We start from the raw sequence: 11,838 nt of genomic DNA on the forward strand, positions 1-11,838 counted from the left end.
AAAACAATCTTTTGGGGGTTCTAAAATGTGAATAAATGCTAAATACAGTAGGTAAGGAGCTTCAATCATAGTACTTTAATATGAAGTTTACTAAAGAACTGCATGGCAAAAACAGATTTTTTTAATAAAACTACATAAAGATAGCTTGTGCAGATTGGAACCTCACACCGACTCTAAGGCAAATAAAACTGTGCACTGTCAGAATGCACAAAATGACTGAGAGGCTGCGCTGTCAAGAAAAAAACACAGATCTTGATATAATTTTAATACTTGAGTAGTTTAATACATGAGTAGTTTGTGAATGAATCAATTCTGACGGTCAGCATTGCAAGATGCAGCACCTGCTGATTCTTGAATAGTTCCAAAAGAACACGTGGACTCCTGTGTGAGTCCACCTGTACTTTTCCTCAAGTTTCTATGGATCAGTAGTTCTTTTAGGGGCAGATCCGACTCTACAAAATCCAGCCTGGCCATTCACTGTGGGCTGGATAAATGTGGTGAGGTGCCAGACAGAGGGCTGCGTGGTGAGCCCTGGTATGTGCGCAGCAGCACCTTGTGCTTAGTGGCACTCTCCATGCGACGACTCTGCTGCTCCACCAGGAACTCCTTCAGTCGGCTGGATGTGAAGGTGAGCGTCTGCCTCCTAAGCTTCATCAGGTAAGAGTCCTGCAGCCAGCCCTGTGTAAAGCAGTCTCGTGTATTTGGACGAGCCCTGAAAACACAAAAAAGGTCATTTTAAACTCTTCTTACTTATAAATCTCTTTGGTTTTTATCACACTTTACTAAAATAAATTAGCAGTCACCATGGATAACTGCTCAACATCTTCTTGAGAAAAATGGAGGCACTTTGGGAGACATTTGGGTAGAGTTTGGTTGGGTCAAACTCGGCTGCCAGAATTTTAGATTCAACTCGTCGAGGATCCTTATCTTCAAAAGGCTGTCGGCCGCTAAGCCTGAATGAAAAAAGGAACAAACAATATTAAAAGTTTGATAGCAGCCACAGAGCATCCCATCACACTGAGCCATTAACAGTTTATACCATAAGGTGGGTTGAGTAACGTAAACGGACAGAGGTAAACAAAGTTTCTTTAAAATGTCTTTCAAAACTGTAAGTGGTTTTGCATCTTACAGGTTTTGCATTTGACTGTTATTTAACTGGTTATTTGCTTTTTCAGTCAAATGCATTCCAATAAAGATTAAAGTTCCAGACTTACATTTATTTACATATTTTATGGATGGACTGATGATTTTTTGTTCTAACTAAGTGATGAAGTACTCGAGGTATCTTTAGAACATGATCTATGATTGGACTGTTTTGATGTAGTTAGTGATATTAGCTTAATCTAAACCTTCAACTAGTATATTTAGACCCAACCAAATGATTCAAGGAAGTGTTTCCTATGTTCACTGTCCCCATTTTAGGTGTGATCAATACTTAAAATGATTTGGAAACAGATATGTCCCATAAGCTTTTAAGGTAATGTTGTGGTATTACATACTATTTTAAGTAGTATAATAAATAACTCTTGGTCTGTTAGGTATTGTCCTGTGAATGTCAGCACAAACAGCTGATATCAGGACAGCAGTTGAAAGGGTGATTCAAGCACTAACATTCTTTTAACAGCAAACTCTGCACACATATAGAATAAAGCAGGGACAAGTTCAAGAATTTATTAACATAAATAAAATGAACATCCAGAGAACATCACTATATAATGTTGTTTATCTGAATTAACACTGTATTTCAATCAACAAATCCTCTCCACTAGGCTAGTGAAATTTAACTAAACTACTAAGCAAAATTAAGATAAAAAGATGCTAAGAAAATATGTACACAAAAGAAACAAAAAGGACAAAAATAAGAGTTGAAAACCATCATCAGCATGATTCAGAGAATCCTGATTCACTGCAGATCTAAGTTAGAGAACTAAAGTTAATCTTAAATAATATGGAATGAGATGAAACTAGCTTGACTAATTTAGAACAACATTTGGTATGTGTTTCAACCCGTTCACAACGCAAATCCCGAGTTAAACAAAACATTATTTGAGGAAATAACATCTTAAAGAATGATTTGCTTGGTAAAAACAATAGCCTATATGACACTTGATTTTATTAATGCAATTATTCCTCCGGGAATCTAGTGGGCGCTGTAGCAAATGGTCGCTTGATGGGTTAATCCTAAAGTTTTACAAAACACCATTAAATTGACTTTAATGTTACATATTAATTTGGTAATTGTAGCACTATTGAATGATGCCGGAGCAAAACGAAAACAAGCCTTATATCTACAATGAACCGTAGTTGCATTGACTCGATGGTAGCACTAATGTTATCCGGGAAGCTAATAGCGCTATGCTAGCAGACATTCGGTGCTAATTTAGACCTTAAGCTCCATTTGGTCGGAATAAGCGGACCAGAAAACACAAACATTAATATTCCTTAAAAAAAAAAACTTATGGAAATAAAGTTTGTTATAATTGTAAAAACATACTCATACCACATCAGCAAAGCTTGGTTTCCAGGAAGCTATCGTGTTAGCTCCAGGTGTAAAACACATTAAGTAAACCACTATAAATTTTCTCTGTTTATTTCTCTGCCAAACCTCTGACGTTGTCTCTGGTTGTGATGACAGGACGCCCGGTTGCAGTTTATTACCACCATGTAACACACACATTTCCCTGCCTTCACGCGCACACAATTTTTTCCCTTCCATTGCAGGAGGTAGAATATGTTAGATACTTTGGGAATTCTCTGCCCTCTGAATCTCTGAGAAAGGCTTCCTTTTTGCCATTAAACGCACAACATTCATTCGATCAGAATCAGTCAGTTTTGTTGGCCATAACGCGGGATCATTGAAATTAATGATGTGATCCATCTCTGAGCAACTATGTGCAGACTATCCAATTGGGCAGTAAGCCTCTCCACCTGCACTGTCTCTGTTATCACTAGGGATGGCTCTTTCTGTCTCCTCCTCAAACACACGCTGGGTCAACAGTATCATGAAACTGTTGACCTTTCAGGTTTTGTGATTTTTATTTTATTATTACAATTAAATAATAATAATAATGTTATGTTCATAGTGTTTTTTTTCTAATCCACCTCTTATATCTTTCAATCCTTATGTAATTTTGTCTGTGTTGTGTGCACCTGCCTGTTGCTTTTATCCTATAAATTTCTCCGTTGTGGGATAAATAAAGGATTAGTTAATGTTATCTTATCTTAAATAACACTTTTTAATAGGATATATGTACTGGGTTCTTTCAAGGTCTTAATTACATTTTCTGTGTGGGCTTCAGTAACACATGATAGATAATATCTACTTTGAAAGTTAACATGAACTGCTGCTCAAGATGACCACTCTTATCTACCTGGATGTTCTCTGGAGGACTGAAACGCCTCAGTCAGTGATGTCAGTCTGTGGGTCTGGGTCTGTCAGGGCAATGAGAGAAGTTTCATCTCCTCTCTCCATTTCTGTTGCTTGACGTTTTCTTGATCATGGTTTTTCGCGTGCTTAGATAAATTTGTTGTGAGCTGAGTGGGCGGGCCAGGCTGAGCCTGTGTGCTGATTGGGTGGCGCCGCTCAGCCATGTACCAGAGGGGAGGGGGAGCAGCAAAGTGCCGTGACACAGACAGCGCACGTGCTGACTGCAGCAGACGCAGAGACGTTGGGGAAGCTGCTGCAGTCGCGTGCGCACTGACTGACACTCTGACCATTTGTCAGAGTGTCAGTTCTGACCCGTTTGTCCCCCCCTGTCGGCGGGGGTTTTAAGGGCTGCGGATGATCAGTTCACAGAGCTGTTTCGGCTTCTTTCACGGCTTGTGGCCATCAGTAATTCCTACTGCAGTTAATGTTAACAGAGGAGCAGGAAGAGTGATCAGAGTTAAATCATTTTGGTCTTAACCAGTGGTGAAAGTAAGCCGGTTCGGTCCAGTACTACGTTCGCAGGAGGCAAGAGGGGAGAGCGGTTGCCATATAAAGCCTTCATTCAAAACCAGTAATGGCTGCACGTTGGATCATAAAACAGATCCGCTAACCAGATGCAGTCCAAAACACCACTTAGTCTATTTATAAGTTTCTTTTTTATTCATTCTGAATTGTTTCTGAAGTATATGTATGTTGTGGTGGTGCTGCTGAGGGCAGCTGTCACCTTGCGCTTGAATTCAGATGGGCATAATTAAGTTACATGTAATTGAGGTGTGCACTTTTAAGGGACTTGGGGAAAACGTTGGGCCATATAGGCTTGATGAAACTCAGTCTCATTCACCAATGAGACCTACATTGATAAACAAACCCGTTGATTAATGATAATCGGTAGTGTTTTCATTGCCAGGATGTGAATCTGTGCCTTTTATAATCAACTACAATATTTTCTTATTAAAATCAGAGAAAAAAAGATTGTGTAGGCTGTTGAGCTGTTTTTGAAAAACGTCTATTTGCTAAACAACCATATTTCCCCCTTTTCTAAAACTATAAATATTCTCAACTCAACATTATTTATGCAATCTAAAAAAATAGTAATTCAAAACACAATAAAAACTTCAAAAGCTAACATCTCAAACTGGGGAAGAAAATGTTTTTTAAAAGAATATTAAACACAGGAAGTGAAATGGCTTGCCTGATATGTAAAGTTACTTAAATCCAGAGGTTTGTGCAATGACAGAGCAAGTGTGGTTATCTCTTTGCACTCTTTGTTTGTTTATCAGATGACTAAAAATGTATCTGCAGACCTGAGCAAACAAGAGGGAGCATGCATATGCAGGAGGTCTGACAGATCCTGAAGAGGAAGCCACGAAGACATTTAAAAATAAATAAAAGAATTTTAAAATCAATCCGAATGCGAACCAGTAGCCAATGAATTGCTGCTAAAACTGGAGAAATGTGCTCTAATTTTCTGGTAGCAGTTAAAAGAAGAGAAGCAGCATTTTGGACCAGCTGCAGCCAAGCCACAAGAGTTTTGTTAAACCTAGAGTAAAGGGCAGTGCAATAATCTAAGCAAGTTGTAATTAAAGCATAGATTAAAATATTTAGTCAGCTGTCTTAGTTTGAAAAAACTGGACCAGACCACATATTTTAGCTGAGCATCAAAGTTAAGATTACCGTATTCTCAAGTCTTAAACTCAGGTCTGTTGCAGTCAGTGTCAGATACTGACTTTAAGGTTCCAGGTCAACACTGATGTTAGAGAGGTCAATGCGCCCAAACAAAATAAATATTTGATAAGTTTATTTTTAGAGCAACTATTTTCCTTTTTAGTGTCATAAAAGTCTGACTGTCTTCTGCCTAGAAATTAAGGCTAATAACTGGTTTCTTATAACTGACTCCAAAGGGATAGGGTAAAGAGAGAAGAGGCCAAGCATGTAGCATTAAGGCAGTCTGCATGAGTGGTACTCTGTAATAGAAAAAAAATAAAAAAGCAGTTCTCCATTCTTAAAAAAAGGAATGTACTGTAATAAAATTACTTTATTACTTTATTCAGTGATTATTTGTACATTTGGGGTCTGTTTCATTTGATCCATTCTTGGGAGTCTATCTAGAAACAAAATATATTTTACAAGAATAAAGCAGACAACTGGAATGGACTCAGGAATGTGGAGTTTTGGTGGCAGCAAACAGCATTTCTGGAGATGAGGGACAATCAGAATAAATGGCATTTTCATCAGAAATCTGGAAACAACCGTTTATTTTTTTGAGAAGGCGCAGTATTGAGTGTAAATGTTGTGAATGGAGTTTAAACAAGTGATTCTCCTCATATTAGGCAGTATTGGTATGTAGAAACGATCACGGGAGAACAGTTGTGTTTTATCCCACTAACTGAACAATAACATGTTGATGCTTCTCTTTCACTTTTCAACAAAAGTAAAACATGTCTACTTGTAAAAATTAAATCCAAAAAACACTGTGAACACTAATAATTTGATTTGGAGATGTGTTTTCTTTATGTATTTTACCTTTGCAATGTGATTTGTAATTTTATAGTACTTTTATATGGGTCTTAAATTTGTAACTTTGAATTCGCACAAGCATATTAAAGTTTTTAACTTGTTCTTGTCATGATTTGTCTTGGATGAACCCAGAACACAGCACACACACAGAGCTAGTTTCCAGAGTTTATTGAAGCAGCAAGAAGTGTATGATGAAAGCCAGAGTCATTTACCAGATGGAGGTTGCAGGGGTACAGGAACTGTCAGACGGGAACATACAGGAACAGGAACAGGACACGAGCAAGAACAGGACAGGCATGATGTTCAGAGGATTGGAGACGAACCGGTCCCTATGGACAAACTGAGGTGAGTTCTTATAGAGATGTAAGCAGGTGGAATGAGTCCATGGTGATTGCAGCCTGACAGGTGTTCCCAATCAGGGCTGCACTGTGAAAGGAGCAAGAACTGTTCAGAATGCAGCCTTCAGGCTGCATCATGACATTAACCCCCCCCCCCCCCCCCACCTCGAGGTCGGCCTCCAGACGACCAATAGCCTCCTTGCCTGGGCGGCTGGAGGGGGGTATCCGGATGGCGGGCAAAACCTAAACGAAAGCTGCAACCCATCGGGCGCAGGAACCTCACAGGCGCAGAAACTCAGGAGCGCAGGATCCCTTGTCGGCGCAGAAACCAAGTGGACGCGGGGAAGGCGTCGGAACCCATGAGCGCAGGACCCTCTGTAAGCGCAGAACCCTTGAGAGTGCCGGAACCTTTGAGAGCGCCCGAACCAGAGGCGGGCGTCACAACAGCGATCCCGGCGAGACGAACCAGAAGCGAGGCGTCGCAGAACAGCGACCAAGGTGAGAGGAATCCAGTCCTGCCAGCTCCTGTATCAAGCTCTGTGTGTGACTGAGTTCATCCTTTGCGCGGTTCGTTCTGTCATGATTTGTCTTCGATGAACCCAGAACACAGCACACACACAGCTGGTTTCCAGAGTTTATTGAAGCAGCAAGAAGTGGATGATGAAAGCCAGAGTCATTTTACCAGACGGAGGTTGCAGGGGTACAGGAACTGGCAGACAGGACCAGGACACGAGCAAGAACAGGACAGTCATGATGTTCAGAGGACTGGAGACGAACCGGTCCCTATGGACAAACTGAGGTGAGTTCTTATAGAGATGTGAGCAGGTGGAATGAGTCCAAGGTTGATTGCAGCCTGACAAGTGTTCCCAATCAGGGCTGCACTGGGGAAGGAGCAAGAACTGTTCAGAATGCAGCCTTCAGGCTGCATCATGACAGTTCTCCTGGATCAAAAGCCTGACCAGGGATGGGGGCTGCAAATTAGCATTCTTCTAAAAGCTCAATGTACGCTGCATCAGTTACCCATCGGTAACAATGTTTTAGTTGTACTATCTCTGTTAAAGTAAATTAAATTAAATTAAATGACTTTTCCAGTGGCCCGTAGTTCATCTCATTTATTAGATGATTTTCTTTCAATCTGCTTTAAAATTATGGAATTAAATAGATTCCCCCTGGCTAGTACAACATATCTGGAACCATTTTTCAAAGTTCACGTGTCTGGAATCCTGACTGACTTTTCAAATTCAAATTATGATCTTTTAGGGTATTTAAGTAGAAGTAACAAGGCCAAGATGAAACTTACATGATGTAGGTGACAACTCCAACGGTCCAAATATCAGCAGGAGGACCAACAACTTCACCCTTTACCATCTCAGGAGCTTATCAGAAAGAAGACATTTTATAATCAAATATTATTGGCTTTTATTTTAAAGTGTGAAGCAGATGTTCTAAAATGTATCCTTACCCATGTACTCCAGTGTTCCTGTTTCTGTGCCCCGGGGTTCCAGGTTAAGAGGGTTAAAACTCTGAGCACTGCCAAAGTCTACTAACTTAATGACATTTAGGTTGGTCACTAAGATGTTTTCGGGCTTGAGGTCTAAGTGGAGGACTCTGCAATTATGGAGGTACTCCACAGCCTGGAGAATCTGAACCAGGTAGCCAACCACATCATCCTCGGAGTACCGAAACCTGAAGTAACCACAAAATGAACATTTCAAAAGGTGCCAGAGTCTATGCATTTCAGTTTGATATATCTTGTTTTCTACCTGTCAGTGAGGCTGTACAGCAGCTCTTTGCCAGTGCAGTACTCAGCCACCAGCACAAGGTAGCGAGGTGTGACGTAGGCCTCATGGAGAGCCATAACCTTCTCATTATGAAGCGACTTCAGGATCTCGTACTCCTTAAGCACTACCTGCTTGTTCTCCTGGGTGTACGGAATGATTTTGGCCATGTAGCTTTTCCCTGTTGCGTTCTCCCTGCACTCACGGATCACCCCAAACCGACCTCTGAATGAGGGAAACAGAGTAGCTTTTGTTACAAAACCTACAAATGTGAATTTATCTTTATCTACATTTATCTAAATTAGGACCCCCTAAGACAACCTGTGTGTTTTCTAACATTGGAACACAAATTTTCATAACCTTCTACCAACTATGAATGAGGGTGGTAAAAGAGATATGGTTTATTGTAGAACTTTTTCCCCAAGATAAATAAGAAAATATTTGGAATTTGCTTATTAAAGAACTGAATATTTCTTGGGATGTCCTAATTTTTTCAAATTGACTGCAGTAAAATGCAGTAAATTAGTCCTTTCTCTGTCTAACCTGGCCTTCTCATCTAGGAAGGTGTATGGTTTCTGTGGAACTCCTTGTCGCAGGGCAGTAGACGGCGTGATGCGTCCAGATGGAGTGCCTCTGGTTGGGGTGCTGGCCCCATCGGTGATGGGGCTCAGGCTGGAGGTCTGAAGCACTTGAGGGGAAAAAGACACTGGAGTGGGAACCACGTGTGCGGTGGCAGCAGTCGTGGGGATGTAGGTGGGCACTGATGCAATTAAAGATTTCGTAGGGGTGGAAGGTGGGGTTACAAGAGGAGGTGGGGATATGATTGGGGTCTGGGTCATAGGGGTCACCACATTTATTGGACTCTGGGGCTTCAGTGAAACAAAAGATGGCGAGGCTTTGACTGTTGCAGAGGATGGCAGAGTGCTGCATTCTTTTTCCTCAGGAGTGGTGCTTGCAGACAGTAATGGAGGACTTGTTGGAAGGTTAGAGGTCAGAGAAGAGGGAGGAGCGGAGGAAGTTGAAGTGGAGGTGATTCTGACTTCAGGGGGGGGGTTGAGCTGAGAGTTTGTTAGCACTAGTTCTGGAGGAGCTGGGACTGTTTTTACAATGGCGACTGCAGGTGAAGCCCCTCCTCCTGTACAACAGATAGAAAACATTGATCATTGTGAAATATTAGCCTTATATTTCATGATATGCAAACAATATCTGGATTTCTCATAGCTATTCTCATTTAGTTTGTTGTCAGTGATTTGCTCTTCCAACTTCCTATCGTTTGTCTGTTTTTGATTTATTGGCTTTATTGCATTTAGCTGTAGGTCATCCAGCTTCAACATTAGGGTTAGCGTTTCTTTCAGTATAGCACAATATTTTTGTAATTAACCATTTACAATTAACTACTTAACATTTGTTTCTTTGAAACAAATCTAAAAAATATATGCTTTCCTATGACAAAGGACAGTAGTTTATAATGCAAGAAGAACATTTGGATTTTAATTGCATTAAGTCAATTGTGTGATCAAACAAAAGCAACAAATGAAAAAAAGTACAAATTTATGACACAATAAATGTAACCTAAGACCTAGTATGACAATCTAGCTCATACAATTTGCCACCACATTCCTGACAAATGATACATACTGTTACTCTGTTGTATTCTGTTTTTACATGGAGCACTGCACAAAATTTCGCTTAAATGTACATTGTGAATGTGCAGTTGAATGACAATAAAGTCTAAGTCATTCAACATCTATTAATGGTTGTTTTATGCTACAAATAGGTCCTTAGATCATTTATTGTCATGTTTAAACCATTTTATGTTATAGAGTTTAATATTTAAAGAAAACAAATACCACAATCAACTCCTTGCTTACTTCACAAACAGACAGAAAGATAGATAGATATCCATCCATTCATTCATTTTCCTACACGTTTATCCCTGTTGGGGTCACGAGGGGTGCTGGTGCCTATCTCCAGCTATCAATGGGCAACACAGAGACAGACAGGACAAACAAGCATTCCCACACATTCACACCTAAGGAGAATTTAGAGAGGCCAATTAACCTAACAGTCATGGTTTCTTATGGACTATGGGAGGAAGCCGGAGAACCTGTGCATGCACAGGGAGAACATGCAAATCCCATGCAGAAAGACCCAGGGTGGACTCGAACCCAGGACCTACCTGCTGCAAGGCAACAGTGCCACCCATTGCACAGCCCGATAGAGATATTTATTTATTTATTCTTTTAATTTTTTTAATGGTGGCTGAAGGGAAAATGTGCCGCAAACAGCTGAATGTGGCACAAAAGGCTGTAGTAAAAGAAAAATCCTGCAAGTACCAAACACAGCAGCAATGTAGAAAAACATCTGCAAACGCCGTAAAAAAATGGAAGTTGGCCCTACCACTAGGGGGAGTCAACCAACAGGGGAACAGGCCCTAAGTAAAGACATAATTGTGATGCCAAGAAAAAAGTTGTTGGGAAGAAAGAAAAGTTACGTTTTTGTTCATGTCTTATTTAAACATTTTGGCCATAGTGTTTTACAGTATCATAGTACCTCAGCATATTTACATCAGTAATATTAGCGTGCCTGTCTTTTCTGAGTTGCCCCACTCTCCTAAGGGTCTGCCACATTTCAGTTCTTTTCAAACAAGTTTGCAGCTTTTTTTTTTAAGTTGCTGCTGTTTTAGCTACTTGCAGCACTTTTGATTTTGCTTATATTTTCTGTGATTGAAGTATTTTTTCTTTTGCATTTGTTATGTTTTGAAATTGTCATTCATCCTGTTTCTGTGATTGCAGCATTTTTAAACGTATTTTATTTATAGCAATTTGCTGTGTTTTTGAGTAAGCAGTAATTATGTGTCTGCTGTGCATTGGCTATTTGTGGCGCATTTCAGTTGTTTGCTGTGTGCTTGCCCCTGTCAGCTGCTGGAGTTTTCTGACAGTTTTTCTATTCGTTATGTCTTTTCACAAAATATCCACATTTAAAATATTTTATTTTCCATATTAGCATGTTAATCCACCTGTTGATTCCAGGCTGACTGGAGGAGAGCAATTGCTGTGAGGACCTTGTCCTGCCTTGTTGACACAGGAGACTCTAAACCTAATATTGCCCTCTGGAGGCAGGTCAGTGACATTGTAGTAGCAGTCAGCTATTCCAGTGGACACAGTTGCCCCCAAACAGAATCACCTGCAGAACAAGAAAATATTATGAACAATTTATAATGTCTCAGCAAACTGTTAGCTCTTGGGTAAAAGTTACACAAAAAAATAAATAAGCAAGTTTGGGCTTCCACGACATCCGGAGGTATAGACCAGGGGTTCCCAAAGTGGAGGTCGGGACCACCCGGGAGGTCATGAGACAAATTTTGGGAGTCACAAGATGATTTGATGCTGATGTGCTAAAAATGTTTCTTACAAAAATATGACATAATATTTGTAATTTTCCAACTTTATTCTTGGAATATTATGATTTTATTTGGATGCCACTTCCAAAAGGGGTTCACCAATATCTGGCGCTGGGATTTTTTGGGGTCACAGGTGTAAAGTTTGGGAACTCCTGCTCTGGACAATGGATGGTTGGAAGTTCAAGCTTAAAAAAACATCTTGATATGCAAGTCAATGCTTAGTTAAGCTTCTGGCACAGTCTGGTCTAGTAAAATTCTAAACTAGAATAAAAATGTTCAATACTGTCCAGACTTTTCAAGACTGAAATTTCCAGAGTTCTCACATGTTTCCCTATTTTGAAATATGACATACAAAAGTTGCAATGAAATTATAGA

General features: G+C 40.2%; 1 protein-coding gene across 1 annotated transcript; it reads right to left on the bottom strand.

Annotated features, from left to right (window-relative positions):
- Nucleotides 1-250: 250 nt before the first annotated feature.
- LOC118557814 (striated muscle preferentially expressed protein kinase-like) lies at nucleotides 251-11,232 on the bottom strand. The gene is made up of 7 exons (XM_036128208.1): nucleotides 11,080-11,232; nucleotides 8,604-9,195; nucleotides 8,046-8,285; nucleotides 7,745-7,968; nucleotides 7,583-7,658; nucleotides 804-953; nucleotides 251-712 (listed from the first exon to the last, which is right to left on the bottom strand). The coding sequence occupies exons 2-7, from the start codon at nucleotides 8,897-8,899 to the stop codon at nucleotides 475-477; spliced, it is 1,224 nt and encodes a 407-aa protein (XP_035984101.1). The 5' UTR covers nucleotides 8,900-9,195; nucleotides 11,080-11,232; the 3' UTR covers nucleotides 251-474.
- Between the last annotated feature and the right edge of the window lie 606 nt (nucleotides 11,233-11,838).

Source organism: Fundulus heteroclitus, chromosome 24 (assembly GCF_011125445.2).
Source record: "Fundulus heteroclitus isolate FHET01 chromosome 24, MU-UCD_Fhet_4.1, whole genome shotgun sequence".
NCBI lineage: Eukaryota > Metazoa > Chordata > Actinopteri > Cyprinodontiformes > Fundulidae > Fundulus > Fundulus heteroclitus.

What these genes read in the sequence shown, in the direction of transcription:
- LOC118557814 (XM_036128208.1), bottom strand. Translation starts at nt 8,899, where the DNA reads ATGACCCAGACCCCAATCATATCCCCACCTCCTCTTGTAACCCCACCT. An exon ending in CTGTACAGCCTCACTGACAG is followed by an intron (nt 7,969 to 8,045) that starts GTAGAAAACAAG and finishes TGGTTACTTCAG; the next exon opens with GTTTCGGTACTCCGAGGATG. An exon ending in GGAGTTGTCACCTACATCAT is followed by an intron (nt 954 to 7,582) that starts GTAAGTTTCATC and finishes TTTTTCATTCAG; the next exon opens with GCTTAGCGGCCGACAGCCTT.